This window comes from Coffea eugenioides, chromosome 5, assembly GCF_003713205.1.
Source record: "Coffea eugenioides isolate CCC68of chromosome 5, Ceug_1.0, whole genome shotgun sequence".
Lineage (NCBI taxonomy): Eukaryota > Viridiplantae > Streptophyta > Magnoliopsida > Gentianales > Rubiaceae > Coffea > Coffea eugenioides.
Genome location: NC_040039.1, coordinates 1,458,397 through 1,481,619, shown reverse-complemented (window position 1 = coordinate 1,481,619; position 23,223 = coordinate 1,458,397). Strand labels below are relative to the sequence as shown.

At 33.4% G+C, this 23,223-nt stretch overlaps 2 protein-coding genes across 2 annotated transcripts; one reads left to right on the top strand and one right to left on the bottom strand.

The window, feature by feature from the left end:
- Positions 1-5,860: 5,860 nt before the first annotated feature.
- Positions 5,861-9,904, bottom strand: LOC113770480 (NADPH-dependent aldo-keto reductase, chloroplastic-like). Its single transcript, XM_027314948.1, has 7 exons — positions 9,734-9,904; positions 9,187-9,237; positions 8,918-8,994; positions 8,310-8,397; positions 7,568-7,843; positions 6,425-6,673; positions 5,861-6,325 (listed from the first exon to the last, which is right to left on the bottom strand). The coding sequence occupies exons 1-7, from the start codon at positions 9,851-9,853 to the stop codon at positions 6,239-6,241; spliced, it is 948 nt and encodes a 315-aa protein (XP_027170749.1). The 5' UTR covers positions 9,854-9,904; the 3' UTR covers positions 5,861-6,238.
- Positions 9,905-20,674: 10,770 nt separating this feature from the next.
- Positions 20,675-21,637, top strand: LOC113772415 (acidic endochitinase-like). The gene has a single exon (XM_027317006.1). It carries the CDS (start codon positions 20,675-20,677, stop codon positions 21,635-21,637), a length of 963 nt encoding a protein of 320 aa, XP_027172807.1.
- The last annotated feature ends 1,586 nt before the right edge of the window (positions 21,638-23,223 follow it).

Here is a 23,223-nt window from a genome sequence, read left to right as displayed (position 1 = left end):
TTTCAAATGCAAAAGAAAAAAAAATCTTTAAATTGATTCTCAGTTTGGGACTTCCTAATGCCGTTTAGTTACCCAATGCGTACACATGTTTATTTGTATGAGGTTCTATTACAAGTTATTAACTATTTAGTTTATGACAATGGGTTTAAAATAATAAAAGATAAAATTCCAAATATAGCATAAACGTAATCCAATTACTAGTAATTTATAGTAATACATTAACATACTTAATCTTGAACCTTGAATCAAGAACCACATCAGGGAGGTGTGAGTTTAAACTAAGTGTTTGGATTGAGAGTATTTGGAATATTAATTTTAAAATAAATTATAACAACTTTTGTGATGTGATGTATACGAAACAAAATGGTAATTAAGAAAATGAAAAGGCGATTGGAAATAGTGTTTATGATTCAATCAAATTTTTTAACAAATAGAAACATATCCAAACACACTATCATAATGTCAAAGTCTTTGGTACAAGTGTCAGATTGTGAATTAGTAATTCATGTATGATATGATCAATAATGTCATGGTCTAATGGTTAACATTAAAAACCTTATGACTTATAGGTCATGGGTTCTAATCTCCCTTTCCGTTTCTTAAATTCCATCCTTCTCCTACTAAAAATAATATTTTAATATCATCAATAATACTAGTGATTAGTAGCTATTGTCATCAATAATAATAATACATTAGGAATTCCTAATTAACAAATAATATTGCCAATGGTAGTTAGTCTTTGCAAGAACTGTCACATTGTAATTTGTAACTAATAATTAATGTCATCAATAATAATAATAATTAAGAGTTAATATTATCAATAATACTAGGAACTTCAATTGTCACGTACATTAGAAGTTTCTTGAATAAAAAGGTCCAGATTAAATAAATAAGTAAAGAAAAAAGAGGTAACCTCAATCTTCAATCCAGAATATGCCGCCCAATCAAACACATCCAGGGCAAGAAATGGGGTTAATTCGTCGTCATTATTCCCATACCGCCAATTCTAGTGTAAAACACCAAAAAATTTTTTTTTTTTTATTTCTCATCCATAAGAATCTTGAATAGATATTAAACAAAAGTAGATTACCCCTAACATCCATTCCAGAATTATCTTCCTCACCACTCTATCCATTTTACCACAATATTCTTCAGGCGGCAAATAAAATTCTTCAAAAGCTAGAAGGTCGTCCAACGACATCTCGAAAGTCAAGACACCATTATAGCCATGATGATATAATTTGCAGAACCTCGAACTATGCTCAATTAGCAATTTGCCTCTTACACTATCAATTATAGCAATTTACTAGCTTATACTATGAGTTTTCGGCACATTGCTCCAACTAAATTAATGTAACAAGTAATTTTTTATTGGAAGGACAACAATAACCACACGAATAGTGTATTACCAAGAATATCCATTTCTTTAATTTGTTTTATCTTTTTTTTTTGTTCATTTTTATTTCAATCATGAACAATCTTACACCTCCCACCATTACCACTACACCAAAAATTCCTTGCTTTGAATAACCGCAATAGAAGAAGAAAAAGCCAAGGCTAGATTATATAAAACTAGAGCAAAATCAAAACTCTGTATCAAGGCTAGAAACTCAAAAGCAACCTAAGCAAAAAATTGAAAATACACCACCTCATAAATCCATACCAGATCTTCAAATAGTGAAATCCATAACATAATCTTATCGTATATAGAACCAATCACACACTGTGGCTTTCAATATGCAGCAAAGGAAATAAATGCACCAATAACACGGACAATTATAGAAATTAGAAGGATAGAAAATGATGAGATTTGAGCCTCTTGAATCAAAAAATGCTGGGAGATTGGCTAGCAGTAATGAGGGTTGGTAAATTTGACATAGGTTGTAATTTTAGAACTTGAGAAATGAGGGAGATTCAAAGAGAAGACACTCAAGAGAGGGAGGTGATATTGAGATTGTGAGCTCAAAAGTTTGAAGAGGATGATTCGAGTAGAAGAGATAGAGAGAGATCCATATTAGGGAGTTTGAAGTGGGGATGGGATGGATAATAATTTGGTGGTGTAGTTTAGAAAACGCGAAGAAAGAGAATCACCAGTAAGTTTAGAGAAGAAAGAAGGAGGAGAGATGTAGGCAATTTGGATAGTTGATCATTTATTTAGGATAAATTTGTCACATCACCTTATTTTAAGTAATCTGTAATGAAATTGGTAGTCCAAGGTGCAAATTACCGCTATTGATAGTTTAGGGGCAAGTCGCTAACTAAGCATAGTTCGGGAGTGCATTTTGCATTTAACCCATAGAAAAATGTCCTATAATTTGCAAAAAGACGAAGAAGGAATGGAATTGCTGAAAAGGGCATGTCTACTACGGCACTGCTTGTGAGTTGGTATAATTGTGATTTCGTCCGCTTCGTTTTAGTCTTTTTACGGCGGGTGTTTCTTCCTTTGGTTTGCTGCAGACTTTCGTTTTCTTTGGGTCGTTCTTGCCCTTTACCTTCTTTAAGGTGGTTTAATGGTTCCTTTAAATTTGGTAAAGATTAATTAATTGTAAATTTTTACGTAGAAAAATATATACCAATTGTCCCTCACATATAATTGATGTAAAATTTTAGTCCCTCGAAATCAAAATCAGCAATTTCGATCCCTAACGAATTAAAAAAAAAAACTAGTTTTTGCTATTTGGTCCTTAGTCAACTTTTCGATTAAGTTTTGGCTAAAATTTTAGTCCCTTGTTTATGCATTATTAGGTTCAAATTTCTCATGGGTCTTCATCTTTAGGATCTTAGCTGTTTTTCTGATTTGATTCGCATTTTGCAGATCAAGAAATTTTCAATCCGTATCTGTATCCACTCCGGATACCCACACTTTCGAATTAGAAATTCGGATATCCGATTCGAATCTGAGATTTGAATAAAATTTTTTATTTGTCATCCTATTTTCCATACCACAAAATTCAACAAGAAATAAAAAACCAAAGTGATAGAAAACTCAAGAAAAAGCCATAAAAGCTGAAGCAAGAATGTTGGGAGATCAGAAAGTTTTTCCTTTGTCTTTTACTCTCTTTCCAATTACATTCATATTAGAGAGGTTATATCTTAGAAAAAAAAAAAAAAAAAGTGAGTTGAAAAGGTGGAATATTGGAGTAGGAGATGCTAAATGCAACCGAAGCAAAGAACAAAACGAGGAGGAGGACTACCGGAGCATCAGTGGGGTAGAAGCAGAAAAAAGAAAAACGAACGAAAAAGGAAGCAAAGAAGAAACCAAAAGTGGTGGAGTACTGAAGATGAAAAGTAGAGATGTACTGATTAAAAAGAGAAGCGGTGTAAAATGTGAATGCTCATCAGGTTTGAAGGTAAATTAAGAAAGTTGCCATATAAAATTACACAGTGACCTTATATTCGGGTTGGGTCAGATACCCAGGGAGCTAAAAAAATTGAGATCCATATTCGATTCGGTTAATTGGAAAATTGATTTTCCGCATATGATCTCAACGTGTTTAATAAGACAAAAGGCAAGAGAAAGCTGAAAATATTAAAAAACGTGTTTTAAAAATTAAAAAATTGAAAAACGGGTTTTAGCTGCCGGCACGTGATCTCACGTAATTTAGTTCCGATTGAAATTAAAGAGATTCCATCAATTGTCCACTTTAGCACAAAATTGAATAAATTGGGAACCAAAATTGATTTTCGAATTAGATTGGGGATAATTCCGCGCATACACTATAGATTGGGGACCAAAATTATAATTTTTCCCAAAATGTAACCAGAAAGTTGAGGGGAACAAAAGAGACATTTTATATTTGTTAAGGATTAAAATAATTCATTTAATTATGAGGGATTAAAATTTCACATCTATATTAGGTGAGGGACGATTAATGTAATTTTTCCATTTCCATGTGATTGTCGGTCCATTTTTTTTTTTTTAAACTCGCTTTCCATTAGAAAAAAATAGCAAACTTGAAAATTTTCTCGATAATATTTTTTTCCATGGTTCATTGAGTTCCAGGTTCTAATAAATGTTCTTGTCTTTCATTGGTCATTTTGCTTCTCCTTTAATAAATTTTCACTTGTGGATTACCAAAATTGACTTTAGGAAAGCAAACTAAGAATAACACATCGTGTGATATCAAATTTTGAAATTACAAAAACCACTGTGCCAAAAAGGCCCGACGGCGGAGCCGAGTTAACTAGAAATTGGCCCATTAGGCCCAAAAAAAGTTCACCGAACCTAAGATTTAATTGGATCCAAGAAGCTTGAGCCTAAATATTAGGTCCAAACTAAATGCGAATCGTGTTTAGATCATACTAAACTTATGCCCAATTAGAGCTCGGCTCATGTATGAGTATAATTATATATGTAAAATATATATAATAATATTTATAATTTATAATTATCTATACTATATACAAAGGAAGAGAACAGGGTTTGGGGTAAACAAAAATCCATCACTTTATATGCTTTCTAAACTACTCTTGATGATAAGGGAACTTTTGGTATAAACAAAAATCTATCCATTTTTTATAACTAGCCACTACCAATATGATTTTTTACCAAGTAATATGTATTTTTTTCATATTCTATTTTTCAACTTATTAGTAAATCTTAATTTTAGTTAACAACTACCAATTATGGCTATGAATAATGAATAAATAACTATTTTTTTATAACTTTTATTTTGGTGAATTTTTTCATATGCATTTTCAAAATATAAAACCAATTTTCTTGAAAATGATTTCAATAAATATATTCAAAATATTTCACAAATTTTTTTTTCAATTAGTGTGTACGTTGAATACTAATACATATTATGACATAAAATATTAATAATTTAATACTAAATTTGTATTAATTCATAATTAAAAATATATATTATATATAAATATGTATTTAATTATGAGTTGCGAACTACATTTTAACAATTGTCCGCTAAGAACTCGTTAGATAGACTCTAAAACTATATTAACATTTTACATAGGCATAACTAACTTTGACTACTTCTTAAAATTCAAGCAATACCAACATATAAAATTCTTGAATTTTCAAAATACTACTTCAAGTTGTATCATTTGTGTTCCTTAAAAAAAAAGACAAAGATCTACTTCAAGTTCTACGCGCTTATGGGCATAATACATTGCCTGTGTTGAGTAATAGCTAATATCTGCTCTCGGCTATTATAATAGTCGGACAACTAAAGCACTCTATTTTTCAATTGATTACAACCACCCTTAAGGTTTGGTCAAATTCCAAAATTACATCGTTGTTTGGCTAAATTATAGTCGAATCTCTTGAATGACAAAATGGTTATCCAATGCCCCTTAACATTAATTTTTTTTTTCTGACTACACCAAACAGAAATATCTAAAAGTTAAGGTCCATTTGGAAAGATAATTAAAAAAATGGCAATGTTACACTTTTTATAATGTTATATTTGTGAAGTGTACATATTGTTGGAAAACATGCTCTAACTAGTATTGAAAACAGAAAGGATGAAACCCTGCAAATATTTGGCTTAGAATGGTAGCTTGGCACTTGGAAGTAAAAGAAATCAAAAAAGAAAACTGTTCAAACCATTCTTCGCATTTCGACAAATAAATTTTTTCGTCTTTCTCTTTTAAAATAATAATTTTTCATCCCTCAAAATCAAGTCAGTAAAATTTAATTACAGCCTAGATTTTCAACTACATTTTACCTTGAGTCCATCAAGAGTTGGTTGCTCTTGCTCAACATTTTTTTTTCCTAAAATTTGCTCTTGCTCAACTTATTAAGGGATTGCTAAACACCTATGTCTTGACAAATGACCTTTGACTTGAAAAACCACATGATAAAAGCCCCAGTTGTGAACAAATAATCTACAAATATATGTAAAGTAATTCTACCTCGAACAAATTCAAATCAAAATCAAAATAAAAAAGTATCGAATTCTCGATCCCATGAAATCCATAGAGCAAATGCAGTAAAGAGACATGAGCATTAGACCAAGAATGATCAAGTAAACAAAGGGTTCCTTCCCTTTTCTTCTTACTCTGTTTCTCTAGCATATAATTTCCAAGAAGCGGCAACATGGTACTTTGGCCCCAAAAAAAAAATTGCTAGCCCCAATATTATAGCAAGGTCCTATTTTATTTCGCAAGGAAATTCGAATCAGAGCCAAAGTAGCAGCAGTAGAAGATAGCTTAATAGCCAGAGCTTCACCAGGGTCCCATACTTTTCCAAGTCATCGATTTTTCATCAGATTCAGCCTCAGATCTCACCATCCCAGAGATCTTCAAGAGTTCTGTATTCGCCAAAAGTCTCATGGACAAATCCTGTACCTTTCAACAGTTTTGCCTGCACAGTTTGAAAGAAACAAGTTGTTCAGGACACAGCTAGAAAATGGTTCTATGGTGATTTAACTTAGAAACTGTATTAAGAACTGCAAAAACTTACCTGCTCAATTTCAGAGAATTTGACAAACAAATCATCAGGTATAGACCAGTCAAAAATGTTCAAATTCTCTTTGATCCTTGACTCATGAGTGCTCTTGGGAAGTACACTGTTGCCCATCTGGAGACCCCAACGAAGAGCTACTTGTGCCGGAGTTTTGCCCAATTTCTCTGCAACTGAAAGTAAAACTGGATGTTTAAGAACATCACCCTTGAGCCATGTCGTGCCAGGAGAGCCCAGCGGTGAATATCCCTGTTAATAAGACGGACGGATAAATATGATTCTTTTGACATTATATCATGGGAAAGGGAAGGCAGTTGCTGCAACTGGTACTGATGAGAGTTGAATCCCTAACATTTTAACAGGATATGTGCTCCTAGTATTACCAGTAGTGTCAAAACTTGCACAAATGAATATCTCAATCTTTAATTTCAAAAAAGATGAGGCACAAATCATAGAGAAACAATGAAAATAAAATTGATCATTCAGCTGTATAGTATTACTGCCTTGAAATAAAAAGTACTCTCCTTGTCCTGTTTAAATGGTCATACAGATCTAACCGTTAAAGAAGATTTCAGTCTGACCACAACCCTTTTTTTAACTATTTAGTTTGCTATTTGAATCATTGCTTTGATAAATTGTTAGAGAGTTGAGATGGATAAATGGTGCCTTAAAAAAAGATGGATCAACAGCTTCTTACAGTAACTTCAATTTTTCTCAGTCATGACAAATGTTTTGTGATAGACAAAAACAAAAATCATGACTAATCAAGTTGAAGAAGGACAATGCAAATACTGATGTTCCTGAATCTTAGAATGGACAGTTACTGTTGTTGAATTCAACATACTGCACTAGTGATCAAAGAAAGAAAAGAGGAGGTTCCAGGCCTTCCAGGTTTTCCATCTGACTCTGACAAAGCTAGCTTGCTTGCTTCATTTCATTAATCTTTTCTCTTTTACCTTTTGAGCTGTGAATTGGGATGTCAAAACCATGACAAAAAGGTACTATCTTGCAGGCTGGAAATCCCTTAACGTAAAAAGCTGTATAGTTCTAAAGACAAGACATATAATCATGCTCAAGTACAAATCAGAAATTGATGCAGAACTAAACATATAATGAGTAATTTTCATACTATTCCAAACTTACAGAGAGGTGAACTCCCTTGGATTTACAGAATTCCCGCAATTTTGGCTGTTGCCATGAAGGATGACATTCCACCTGGTTAACAGCAGGAGGAATCTGGGCTACAGCTAACAAATCTCCAAGCTTCTTCACAGAGAAGTTGCTGACCCCAATAGCTCGGGCCTTACCAGAGTTGTACAGTGATTCCATGGCTCTCCAAGTGCTAGGAATATCTGCCGGAAGAAGATCTTCCGGCTTAAACCCAACAGAATCCTTCCTTCTCCGTACAGGCCAATGAACCTTGAAGAAAAGAATTAAATTACAATTGACGTGTGAAGAAAAGAAAAAAAAACATGAAAATCTCCACAAGGTGATGTCCCATGAATCAAAATAAGAAGTTAGTCATTTTCATGTCTACAATGAATCAAATGTTGGGTCCAAGAGGAACAAACAATGCTAGACAAACATCAAATCAACAGTAAAAAAATCATTTTGATTACAGATACTGTGCTGGATGAATTGTTACCCCGCAAATTCTAGATTTTCAGAAGTTCAGACAGTGTCTAAACTGTTGCTTCAGGGGAGATAATCAATGCACGAATCATAACAGACAAACATCAAAACAACAGCATAAAGATCATTTTGATTACAGATATACCATCCTGGCTGATTTTTTACCACAAATTTCTAGCTTTTCAAAAGTTGAGACAAGGTTTGTAAAATGCTGCTTCAGGGGAAGATAATGAAGTTAAGAATCATAACATACAAGGTACAAATCAACATAGTCAAGTTGCAAGTCTTGCAATGTTTGATCTAGTGCTGCAGGTACATCTTCTGGAGCGTGATCAGAAGACCTGCATGAGTGAGAAACCATCTAAATTCTTAAAATGTAAACAAGTACATAATGAAATCAGGAGCTTTTGCTAATTATTTTTTAAAAATTGACTAATTACACTTTGTACCCTTAACATTTCAGCAATTCTCGTTTTTCACTCTGAAGTTACCGACTAGTAGCACATTGCATCTGAAACTTCTATTTTTGACAATTTGCACCTTAAAGTTACAGAGTCATCCTAATTTACCACAAGCTCATGTGCTATTCATTTCAATTTTGAAGCAACATATGACATTCCTTAATATCCTGATACTTACAATAAAAAAAAAATTGAATAGGTATAGGGGTGTTAAGTTTCTAAATAGAAGCTTCCTTTGCTAACTGGGAATTGATTAAATCATTACAGGTTAAAAGTTAAAATAGTCATTTCATAAATTAGAAAAATTGTCAGTATACTATATCCATTATTGACAACAGAAAGCGCGGTGCAGAAAATGATGTTAGCAGCAAGGTGAATGGAATATAATCTGGAAAATTACCGAAGTTTGGAGGTAATAAACAATTCTTCCCTCTTCACAACACCATCCTCTAATAGTTTCTTCAAAACTGAACCAATCTACAAAGAAAAAGAAAAATTAGTCCATATTACGATATAAAAGATACCTATGGTTTAATCCTTTTGTTGATGTATTCTTTCCAAGGAAATTAAAAAGCCAATATCCTAAAATTACAATATATATACCTCCTTCTTATTGTCTTAAGGTACTAAACTGGAGAATGCAATGCCCTAAAATTACAATATATATACCTCCTTCTCATTCTCATAAGCTCGAGCACAATCTATATGACGGTAGCCAACCTGCAATCAAACGGAGACATGGCAAAGATTTAAGGTATGAAACTTAATGTATACTAATAATCATCATAAATGTCAATATAATCCATTTCAAATTTCAATCTTAACCAACAATAAAAAAGCGTGTTGGTAAAATCTAGGGAGAAATTAGCCGGTTCTTTGGACGAAAACTTTTCCAACAAAGATAATAAAAACGAATTCAAGTCAAATGGGGTAAACATTCTTGGGTAGTTATCCAATTAAAAAGGCAAGAATCATGTTAAATAGCTAGTCATCTGTGCAAAGAAAATGTATTGACTTCCAAAGCAATCCCAACTGCAGAACAACACGATTTGCTCTACTTTTTGATCAATTTCGATTTGGGTTCTCCCAATTAAAGATGAGTTTGAACTTTTTTGATGAAAGCGTTTACATTTCTTGTGCGAACATATACGTTACAAGATACAATAGCAAACAAGAATTTGTTCAGAACCTCAGAGAGAAAGGGTAGTGGGGGAACCTTAATGGCGATCTCAACTGCTTGGCCCACGACGCCGGGATCTGCCTGCCAGGTGCCGAGACCAATCGCCGGGATTTTGGCTCCGGTGTTGAGCTCAAAGAAGTGAATATCTTTCGTCATTAGTTCTCCAAAGCTTCTTCCGCGGCCAAGCACCTGAAACAAAATATGTCTCCACCGAACTAAGTCGAAGCAGCAGATGAGCAATAGCAAGAGCTTATATACACGGCACTGTCTTTTAAGGAGTGAGAAATGAGTTTCCAAAATGAGGAAAAAAAAGGGATTTCCAAAATGAATTGCTTAAGTGGCGAGTTATGATTGGTTTTGCTGCGATGACCAGCCCCACCATATAATATGACAAAATATACGACATCATTATATATGAGATTTATTTCATTTGGATCCTCGGTGACATGTTTTCTATACCAACCCAATGTCACCAATAGTATTGCGCTAAGTGTCATGTTATTATTTACACTTGTATTAAACCAAATCAAGTTGAATTATTTGAATTATTAGAAAGTGTCATGTTATTATTTACACTTGTATTAAACCAAACCAAGTTGAATTATTTGAATTATTAGAAAATTAAAGTGTAAATAATAACATGACACTTGGTACAACACTATTGGCGGCATTGGATTGGCATAGAAAACATGTCACGGAAGATCCCAAGTAGATTTATATGGACAATTATTAAAGTTCAAAAACAATTGTATTATAACCGTTTCTACCTTTCCTCTGTATAATAGCAATTATGACTCATATAACAGCGCTGGTTATGAAATACCAAATTAATTGTGACACTGGTTAATGATGCATGCACATTGCACATTCGTATAGAGGGATCAAGCGGTCTTCTTGTTGCTTATTTTTTCTTTTTTGAAAAAAAATTATAATTAATTTGAGAAAATATTTGAATGTAGGGATGCTATAATTTTGATCATGTGAATTTACTCATTAGGAAAATTCATTAAAAAAATTTAAATACAAAAATGCTTATTCTAGTAATTTGATAAGAGAAGAAAGTTGTTATTGTTTATCTATTAGTTATATTTGATAAATTTCACCATCAAAAGTAATCTCTCAATATTCTTTCCTACTCCTTATCTCCTACTTATACTAGATAAATCCCCCTACTCACCACCCTAGTATTTCGCAAATGAATCTTCAATATTCTTTCACGTTTCTAGCAATAGTATGTTATAGCAACTACCTTGTCTTTTGCTGTTAAAAATTTTTTTATATTAACTTTGCCATTTGCACCCCTAATATAATCTCTTTTTCATACTTGTGAATAATTGGTAACTTTCAAGGCATCCATTAAACAATTAATGTTATTAAAAAAAAAAGAAACCATTAAACGCAAAAATTCATTTCTTACCTCTATAATGTTATTTTGTTAAACAAGTGTAAACTTATTTTTTCTGTTAATGACATAATTCAAACACCAAATTTTACATATGTAGCATGCATTTTAAACCTGCTAATGTATACACTGACCGTGCATAAAAAGATTTTTATGTATACTTTATGCAAGTAATTAATGTTTAATCACTAGGTTGGTCCTTCCTGTTATCAAGTTCAAAATTCGAATCTAGGGTCTTGGAATTGGGGAGAGAAGGTATAGGGATAGAAAGGTAGGATAAAAAAAATAAAGAGAAAATCTAAAAATTAAATTGGACAATAACAATCAAAATTTGGTTATACTGAGAGCAAACAACACAAATATTATGTGCTCCATCAGCATTAGTGTTTAAATAATCTTGTTTCCTTATTTTAATGCCGAGGGGAATCCGACGTTTTTGTCGTACGTATATAATTTGGAATCCAAAATGTTGTTTTAATTTTAAATCTATCGTTTAGTGAAAATTGGACTGACGTGTTTCCTGTTGACCATTTTAAAACGGACGGCAGAAAAAAAAATATTTATTATAGTACCAGTTAAGTGCATAACTTTCCGGGTTAATACCACTTTGTCCCCCCAAACTTTGGACGATTACCCACTTCAGTCCCTAAACTTCAAAATGGGACACTTAAGCCCCTAAACTTATAAATACCTCCCACTTAAGGAAAATTGTTAACAAATTCTGAATGCCGTTGGTGGTCAAAGTGTCCCATTTTATAAGAGTTTAGGGATTTAAGTGTCCCATTTTATAAGTTTAGGAACTTAAGTGGGAGGTATTTATAAGTTTAGGGACTTAAGTGTCCCATTTTGAAGTTTAGGGACTGAAGTGGGTGATCGTCCAAAGTTTGGGGGGACAAAGTGGAATTAACCCTAACTTTCCCTTTTTCTTTACTTTCACCAAACAGCCGAAAGGGGGGTTATGTTTCAAATGTTCTTTTCTTGGTCAAACTTTTTTTTTTTTGGAAGTAATCTTCAGAAAAATTCTCAGGTCTTAACAACTTATCTCTTCAATATGTGTTCTCAATCACGATGATAGTTGTCCATATTTTAAGTGATCGAAATTCTTACAATTGAAAGATTAAAATAACTTTTCTTTTAGTATAAGTAGGAGAGTTCAAACTTGAACACATCTCACTTACATTCCTTCCACTCGAACCATCCAACCCATCTCTCCTCCCAAGATTAAAAATTTGAACACATCTCACTTACATTCCTTCCACTCGAACCATCCAACCCATCTCTCCTCCCAAGATTAAAATAACTTATTTCATCATTTAGCGGTAAATTTTACCTGAGGGACCGATATCTAAAAAGGACTATATCATTTTTCTAATTTTTTTAATAGAATAAACAATTTTTTTTGGCTTGATTACTGCATGCTTTATGTGTGGAAATTGAATTGGAGTAAAGATTGTGTGTCATATTTCAAGGAATACTATTGTTAAAGATTCTCGACATAGACAAACACATAAACAATGTATCAATTATTAATCCAATGATGTTGCACTTTGTTCGTATTTGTTTAGGTCATAGTTAAACCAAAGGCCGACCGCCTGCAACTAAAGCTTGATGTTTCTATCATTTTGGTCAAAAGTCACAAGTAGAACTCGATGTTTTTTTTTTTTTTTTTTGTTGACACAGGGGTTCGGGTCAATTCTTACGGGACCCGACTAATTCCCTGCGCCCCGGGTTCTGCCCCAACCCGACCCAAGCGCGATAAGTGCGCGGAGGAATCCAGCAGAGCGGAGACTCGAACTCGGGACCTTAAGGGTATCATAGCGATTTAAGAATTGGAATCAAGTGGTCAAAATTGGTGGTCTAAGTAAGCTGCGGTAGCTTTATGTCGCATGCCACAACTAGTCGGACAGTGTAGAAAAGTATTGGGATTTAAGTATGAATTGGAAACTGGATCAGCAGATCTTTTTCTAGACAGTAGTCTTTTGTTATGTATCTTAGCACAGAAACGTCTGGTTCTTTGGTGATGAATTATGAATTTTTTGTTTGTTGAGTTGTAGTATTTGATGTACGTATGGGTTAAAATATTATCATGTCTGTATGGTTACTTCGAGTAGATGAGTGCAATGCCAGATTTAGAGGATGGATGGGCCTCAGTTTCAGGAACGGGTTAAAGTTCATTTATCAGTTTGGCACAAAAATTTATTGATAGATCTATAGATGTAGAGGTCACACTTGCTTACACCAAATATAGCCTTTTTTTAAAAATAAAATCTATCTATATCTATATGTATTGTAGGGGAAGTTTTAGTGGAGGCCCTTTGGATGGGTTCCAAATTTCCCAAACTTTTTTCCTGAATTTTTCATTTATTTTAATACATACACTCAATTAAAAAGTTTTAAATAGTGATTTACAACTAATCCTATGTCAATTCAAATTTAAAATTTAAAACTTTCCACTTCAAATGAGTGTTTAATAAATTCTTTATAGTTTGTTTATAGACTTTAACCCCTCTTTCCTTTCATAATTAAAGAAAATAAATTTGGATAATTTAATTAGTCCCGTATTAAAATTATTCACCTCATTACAGCTTTATCACTTTAGCCCATTTTACTCATTGATTAATAAAGATTGAATTGTCAAATTGAGAATAATGTGATTAGTCCCATTTTTTAATCATTTTCATAGTGACATTTTTAGTTTTTTCCTTCCAGGTATACACATAGATTTGTCAAACATTCAGATGACATATCCAATTATAACCATTATAACCTACTGCAACTAAGCTACTGGATCAAGGGTCAACTAGTCGGATTAGTTATACCATTCTTAAAAATTCACTAAGGTTAGGATGATGTCATTATTATTTTATATTTTTATAAGTTTCAGAAATATTGAAATTTATTTCTTGGTTATATACGGCAAACCATCAAAATGTTACAAAAATATTAGGTTGCAATCAAATACACACCTAAAAATTATATATAAAAATATGAATTCATGTCTAAAATATGTCCATTCTCCAAAATTACTTAAAAACTAAATTAAAACAATCATACCCAATTTGAGATCTTTTTGTTGGGAATCCATATATATATATATATATATATATATATATATATATATATGAAAGTAGCTATTTTAATTAGAGTGTTTTTCACTCCTATGTGGCATGCTTAATTGAAGAGAATTAATAGGTTATCGTCATTTGGGTTTTACCCATATTGAATATTATATTATATGTTTAAAAATTATCCCTAATTTTAAAATAATTTTAAAAATGAACTAATCTTATCTTAATGATACCTAAAATAACTTTTAGAAAATAACTAATCTTATGTTAATCATATCTGCTTTCTATCAAATTATTACATAGAATTATAGTAAAACCTTTTTCAAATTACAATTATTAGAATCTTACATATTCCATAAATTACTTCCTTTCATCCTCATATTGCAGATTAGTATTTAAATTGTTCATCATCTCTTCCCTCCATTTTGAATTAACTTAGTGTAAAAAAGAGAATTAATTGTTATACCGACAGAATTATCGATATTGTTGGAAACTAAATATTTATTGATGAAAAAATGGATTGCTAGATCTTTTCTACTTAATTAAATGTGAATATATAGTTCTAGGTTTATGGTCATTATAAAAATTTAAATTGGGGCCTATTGCTAACAAAAGATTGTGGAAATTTACCTTTATATCCTAATTATTTGGAGAAATCTAATGAACAAATTTTGCAAAAGAAACCTTGCTTCCTATCAACAAATTAAGTAATTAATTAAACTAATTAAACCACCTGCAAGTGTTACTTTCACATATTTAATTTATGCTAAATACAAAACCTACCCGTTTCCCTTTCGTAAAAATATTAGTATTATACTTTTTAAATTTTACTTACAAATATTTATGTATTTAACATAAATTAAATGATTCAAAATAAAATACCCATAAATAGCTAGTACTTTGTTCATGTAATGGAGGAAACCCGTAAAGAGATGGTATGTTATGGGCAATTTCTTTTTTTTTTTTTTTACTTTCACATATTCAATTTATGTTAAATACGAAACCTACCAATTTCTCTTTCGTAGAAATATTAGTGTAAAACTTTTTGAATTTTACTTACAAACATTTATATATTTAATATAAATTAAATGATTCAGAATAAAATGCCCATAAATGGCTAGTACTTTGTTCATGTAATGGATGATGAATCCATAAAAGTGATTTTATGGCGCAATTTCGTTTTTTACTATTCACAATTTTTAAATGTTAAATAACAAAACACCAGTTTCCCTTTATAAAAATATTAACTGTAACACTTTTCAATTTTATTAAAAATTTAGATTTACATAAATTAAATGGATTACATTAAAAATGCATAAAGAGCCAAACCTTTTCTATTTAATGAAAAAACATAAGAGAAATAACTTATGGCCATTTCTTTTTTAAAATTATTTATTAAATAATAACTTATCAGTTTCCTTTTTGTATAGAATATTACGTAACCACTTTTTTGAATCCTTAACTCAACAACATTGATGTATATCATAAATTAAATGTTTAAGCAGAAAACATCCAAAGAGACGTAGTATTTGAATAAGATAATGCCACTTTTGTCCTAAACAAACCCCTTGAAAGTTTATTTAATTGTTAAGCTTTATAATTGTTTGTTCATCCTTTTGCTACTACTTGCTTAGCATCAAAGCAAATCTGGGCCAATTTCTCACCTCGCTCCTTAAAACAATATGTAATGGCATTTTTTCTAGCCTGGACTGAATATGCAAAAAATCAGTAAGTTCAAGAGAGATTAGTACTATTTCTTAAACTGCAGGAGAAGTAAGTGCTAGTGTCAGAAACCTCAGGGGACGTTTCTACAAATTTTCCCTGAAATTATCCATATTTGCATAAATTCAAAATAAATTTTGTTTTTTTTTTTAAAAAGACCGTGCTAAGGCATGGGCAAATTTCTAGTATGACTTTATAATGCAAGCTAGAATCACTAATGATAAATTGATAAGATGACATGGATGAAAACCTTTGATTTAGAAATCATTGAGGAAGTTAGTGATTTTGATGTTTACACAAAGTGAGTGCCATTTTCTTATTCCTATTAAGAGAAAAATGCAGTTTTGGTACCCAAACTTTGACGCACGAGCAGTTTTAATCCCTAAATTTTGGACCAAAACAAATTTGGTACCCAAATTTTCAAATTTTGAGCACATTAAATACCCTGAATGATTTTTTCTCAAATTGCTACCGGAAAAAGCCATGTGTCCGGCCAAAATTGTATGAACAAAGCCCAAAAAAATTTCAAGTGCCATTCTAATACTAACTATTAAATTTAAGGACTAATAGTGTAATAAAGTAAAAATTCAAGGACTAAAATAAAAGAAGAAGAAAACGATGGTGCACTGGAACATGTAGATTCTTCACTTGCAGTGCACATCGTTTTCACTGCTACTTTTTTGTTAATGGAACAGAGAGGAGAAAACATAGCTCGTTAATTAAAGACTTTCTCTAGCTAAAGATGAAGACTTTTACCGGTACTAGTAATATTTTCTTTTGCATTTACTGCTGTTTCTTTACTTCTTTCTTCGCCACAGCTTCCTCCTCCTCCACCACCACCACCACTAGCCACCACTACGGCCACCGTATCCTCCATCAGCCATTGTTCCCTGTTAGCCATTCTCTTCCACCAGCTCCTCCACCAACCACCCTACCTCAACCTCCTTTCCCCTCCCCACAGTCTCAACCTCAGCTCCAACCAAAGTACGCTTTCTCCTCACTTTCACCTCCCACTAATCCTCATTCCGAAAACAACCCATTTTTCCTTTCTATTTGGTCTCCTCCGCCAGCTTCTTCGCCGCCCTCCCCTCCGCTTTGTCAACTTTTCCTGTCAATATCTCCTCCCTCATCCTCCCCCATTCTTCCTCTTCCTCTAATAACAGGCCCATTTCTCATAAACTTATAGCTGTCATTGTCTCGGTATCCTTTGTCTCCACTGTCTTCATCACCGGCATTGCCGCCTTTATCCTCCTCCACCACCACCGACGCCTCCGTTACTACCACCAACACCAACGGGCTTTCTCCAAGACAGACAGTCTTCACCTTTTCTCGCCCAACGCCACATCTTCCAACAACACCACCACAAAAAACCCACTTCCGGGAACACCTCTGCCGCCACAGCTGCCCCGCCACACTCCTTCCTCTAACAGCTCAGAATTTCTCTACCTGGGAGCTCTAGTAAGCTCCAGAGATGTTAAAAATGAGGCATCTAATGTTCCTCAGAGCTCAGAAGATCACCATAATACTGTCCCTTCAGTTTTAGCTTCACTTCAGTGTCAACGGCTAGGCTCGCCGGAGCTCCAGCAGCCGCTGCCGCCGCTGCCACGTCAACAGTAGCAGCACCACCATTTCCACCAAGACTACAGAAATGGTGCTGCAAGCAACATGGGTTCCGACGAGGATGATGAATTCTTCTCCCAAAGAGGGTCCACTGGGGAAAAGTATAGTCCTGTCCACAGCGGATCAGGTGAAAATTTCCCTAGCCCAAGTTCAAATTCACTTCTGTTCCATTTTGGAGCAATTTCTGCAGCAAGTTCAACTCTAGTAGAACCACTTCTGACAATCAAAACGGAACAAATTCTAAAGTAGATGTGAAAACGATGTGCACTGCAAGTGAAGACTCTACGTGTTTCAATGCACTATCGTTTTCTTCTTCTTTTATTTTAGTCCTTAGATTTTTACTTTATTATGCTATTAGTCCTTAAATTTAATAGTTAGTATTAGAATAGCACTTGAAATTTTTTTTGCGCTTTTTTCATACAATTGTGGCCGGACACGTGGCTTTTTCTGGTAGCAATTTGGGAAAAAATCGTTCAGGGTACTTAATGTGCTCAAAATTTGAAAATTCGGATACCAAATTTGTTTTCGTCCAAAATTTGGGGACTAAAACTGCTTGTGCGTCAAAGTTTGGGTACCAAAACTGCATTTTTCTCTCCTATTAATAAATGAAAGTTTTACAATATAAGTAACTCAAATTAGTAACTCAAATTATGTCTCGAGAAAACAAGAAAAAAAAATTGAAAATTGAGTCAAGTAGTTGAATCGGGTCACTAGTTTGGCTGATTTTTGACGATTTTGACTAATTTTTAATCAAAGTGATTTTACGCTACTAATCATCTTTGGGAGAAGGTCAGTTCATATTCAGACCGGTTAGTCCGGTTTGGGTCTAACAACATTGTCATTATATGGATAAAACATTTGCGAACAAACTTATACCAAGACTAGTTGTTACTTCAAGAGAGTTGGGACGGATAAATTTTCAACAAGTCTATAATTTGTGCAAAAATTAATTATTCAAAGGGTAATTACCCTTTCAACTTTTATCAAAAGTGTCCCTGTTTAAGGAAAAATTGATGACACGTCAGTCATCCAATTAGTCTAAAGCTAATAATTATAGAACAAATTACATTGGCATCATATTCTTGACGGGAAAGAACCTCTACGGCTATCTGAGCTGGGGCTTTGATCGTAGAGCAGAGTCTTAAGTGCAACATCAACGATTATATTTAACACTCAATGAAATAACCTCAACGTATTTTCCAAGTTTGAGAAAAAAGAAATCAATAAATTTTGTTAGGGCAACCAATAGAAATTAAAAATAGATTTAATTAGCTTTTCTAAGATATTTATTATTCAATTCTCTAGTATACATATATTGTAATTTCGATATAATTTGTATCTCATTTCATTTTAAAACTTTTAATACCACTTTTTAATGCCACTATTTAAATTTTAAGAAACCATCTTAATTGAAACTTCAACGTTATGATCAACAATGCCAAGTCAAAACTTTTTATCAAGTAAACTGCAATTCATTCTAAAGGATTCACTTTTCTAGATGCATCTCTAATAATTAACAGTCTGTTTAAACCTAGTCATCAATTTTGATTTACATGCTCTGCCGTTGGGTGGCTTTCTTGGCCAATTACTCAATCAATCAACCCAACCTAATTAACGCATAGCATGCCTTTAAAAGTTTTTGGTTTTGCAGAATTTGGGGTGAATTGGACTCGATTATTACTCTCTTCGTCCCACTTTAATAGTCATGTTTCTTTTTTCACACAGTTTAAGAAAAAATAGTTAACTTTGTTGGAAAAATAAATTTAGATTGCTATTTTCCTAAAATACCCTCATATTAAATATGGTACAATTTTATGGGAACTTGAATTGATGGTAAAAAAAGAATCAACTCTTATTAAATGTGATAGGTTTATAGTAACAACTACTTACATTGAATAAGGGTATTTTAGAAAAATTAAAATATAACTACATTTTTCAATTGAAAAATGGACTATAATTTGGAACAGATGAAAAAGGAATACAGGACTATCAAATTAAGGTGTACACGAAAATTCAGGTGTACCCAAAATTACTTGGCTGACAAAAATTCATAATAATCACTGACCAACACAATCTTTAGCGGTATCGTCTAGGCCGCTGCATCGAGACTTTATGATCAATTCAAGAATCGCAACGATAAATTTTTTCGTGTGGGTTGGAATATGTGTTGGTGGACATGTGACGATTGAGTAAAGAGCACGTGGTCCACCTCGGTTTCGATAAAACGTGTCGCAAACCTAGAAGTCATCCTTCACTATTTCCCATTTCTCTGCAAAAGAAAAAAAATCAATATCAATTATGGCACTTGTAGAATGTAGATTTCCTCGCTTTGTTTGGCGGTCAAGTTTTTTTATCAAGTTTATTTGTTATAAAATTTTTAAAAATTTTAACTATAATAATCTCAAAAGAATTTTTTAAAATTTTTAAACTATACACTTTAAAATATTTAAAAAAAACACACTTCAAAAAATTTTTAAAAAACTTCTACAGTAAATTATAATAAAATTTTAGATAAATATCCAAAAAAATTCACTTGCCAAACGGATACAATAATCAAAAAGGTTTACTACTGTTGTCCATTGTGTATCGTCCTGGATAATTCAAGCAACTATTTTAGAAAATGACTCTAATAATTATGGTCAGGCCAATCCAATCAGTGCTCCCAAGCGTGAAAATACAGCAAAAGGCAATATTTTGAAATCCGGACCTACAAGTGAACTGGATGAATTTTCGATTCACGATTCAATTAATTTTGCGGTTCAACCTTTGTTTAATAACTTTATATATTTTTAATTATTTTAATATTAAATTATTTGAATAAAATGAACATATAAACAAGAAGAAAGTTTTAGTGAAAAATCAGTGCAAAGGCCTATTTTTCTTTTTCTTTTTTTTTACCGATTTTGAATGGTCCGATCAATTTTTAATGGAATTTGACCGATTCATTTGATTTTCTAGATTAAATATAGAATAAGACCTGAGCCATGGTTGGGTCGACGCTGGCAAAAGGCACACATTTCACGTTTTCTGGTAAAACGCGGCATGGTAAATATTCTTAGAACTATTGCCGTAAGTCTGAAATCATCTATAAAAGGGTCCATCTTTGGGCAACCAATTTCACCCCCAAACAAATCTGCAAAAATAGCTGAGAAAAAGAAAAAAAAAATGGCTGCCAGTTTACGACCACTGTTCTTAGCAATAATATCCCTGCTGATTATATCTTCATTGACCAGGTCCTCAGAAGGCGCCGGAATCGCAGTCTACTGGGGCCAAAATGGCAATGAAGGAAGCCTGGAAGAGGCCTGCCGTAGTGGCTGCTATGACTATGTAAATATTGCCTTTCTGGTATCCTTTGGCAGTGGCCAAACACCGGAACTGAACCTAGCTGGCCACTGTATCCCAAGCCCATGCACCTTCCTCAGTCCTGAGATAGAAGTTTGCCAGAGCCTGGGCATCAAAGTGCTCCTCTCTCTTGGTGGAGGTTCTCCTGGGACAGGAAGAGGACCAATCCTGGCTTCCCCCGAGGATGCTCGCAATGTTGCAGACTACCTCTGGAACAATTATTTGGGCGGTCAGTCAGACTCTCGTCCACTTGGTGATGCTGTTTTAGATGGCATAGACTTTGACATCGAACTTGGATCGAACCTGTATTGGGATGATCTCGCCCGGGCACTCTCGGGATACAGCACTCCAGAGAGAAAGGTGTACCTATCTGCAGCACCACAATGTCCCATTCCGGACTATTATCTTGACACTGCTATCAAAACTGGCCTCTTTGACTACGTGTGGGTGCAATTTTACAACAATCCTCCTTGTCAGTATACATCAGGCGATCTCAGTAGACTCTTTGCCAGTTGGGATCAATGGGCTTCATATACAGGCGTTAATACATTATTCCTGGGATTGCCTGCAGCCCCTGAGGCAGCACCTAGTGGCGGTTACATCCCACCTGAAGTGCTAATTAATCAGATTCTTCCCGTTGTGCAGAGCTATCCCAACTATGGAGGGGTCATGCTTTGGAGCAGATTCTATGACCAAAACTACTGTCAAGCAATCAGGCCTTATGTTAACGGCGATCCTCTGACTTATACAACCAAGTCCGCTGAAAAATCCCATGCTGTCGCATGAGTTCCTCTCATTATCTACTGAGAGATGAAATGTAGTCCTGGCTGCTTACGCCAGAGATCAATCTACTAATGTGGCTATGAGTTCCCAAATCGAATAAAATGTTAAGTAAATTTCTTCCCATTTTAATTGTGCTCTCTCTCGAATGAAGGGGTACAAGATCTAGTTTGGAGAACCATTTGCACCTTCTTTTTCTTACAACTTCTTCTAGATAATAATTTTTTGAAAATATTCAAACCACATTGAAATTGAAAAAGAAAATTTAAATTTGCAATTGAAGTTTGAGGAACAATATTTCAGTATTTCCCCTCATATTTCAGTGCATTACATGGCTAACAACCTCAGATTATATGCAAATAAAATCTTGCACTTGCATGCTCATCACAATTTTGTAGCCTACAGAGAAGTTTGCACATGGATCTCTAAGTGTCACATAAGCTTGTACGAAGAGCAAACTTTGTGTAATATTGAAGCATGGAACAAGATTTCAATCTCACACATAACCTCTAAAATCACATACAACTAGAATTTTTGCTTCTTTTTTTCCCTTGGATGGTATTAAAAGGAGAACAATTTGGCTGCCTCACAATCTCTTCCGGTCAGTGCAAGTCACTTTGAGACTTGTGACAATTTCACTAACCTCCCATCAAATCTGAAAAACAACGATTACCTCACTTCTTCTTAGATTTGGTCTAATGATTTCAGGGTATTTGGTATACATTGCCTTCTCATGACCCACAACAAAGGGATAACAATCGAAGGGCTTTCGTTTTTATTAATTTTTTTTGGAGTACAAATTAATTTCTCATTAGCATGTTATGAAGCATATGATGTTCTTGTTCGCAACAATTTCTTTCTACGAAAAAAAAAGAACAGAGAGAAGGGGGGGGGGGGGGAAGACTCAACTGATGAACATTTAAAATGGAAACTCATGTCCATCCATAAATTATTACAAGCTTGGTATCTTAAAGAGAGGGGTCCTTGGGTTTCTATTATTTAACCAAAATTGGTTAAATTAATAAGGTTGGGTCCTTGGGTTTATATAAGGAATGATGCTTTAAGAGGCCCGAGGCAACTACCTTGTCTTTTGCTGTTAAAAATTTTGTTATATTGAGAGCAAACAACACAAATATTATGTGCTCCATCAGCAGTAGTGTTTAAATAATCTTGTTTCCTTATTTAGTGCCGAGGGGAGTCCGACGTTTTTGTCGTACGTATATAATTTGGAATCCAAAATGTTGTTTTAATTTTAAATCGATCGTTTAGTGAAAATTGGAGTGACGTGTTTCCTGCAATGTTTTAAAAACCGTACCGTTAATTGAACCGGTGAAGTGAAAGGGTCGAGGTTCAACCGGTCGGACCGGTTCAACCTCGGTTCAATGAATTTTTTAAAAAATTATTTATATAAATATATATATGTACAAAATAAGACATGTAATGGATTAATTTAATACTTTATATGATGAAAGGTTTACTATTTTTTAATAACTTGGATTTTTAAAAATAAATTTTTTAAATTATAAGTTAAAACAAATAAATTTCATCTCAATTTCAATTATATCTAAATCCAACCCAAAAATATCACAATA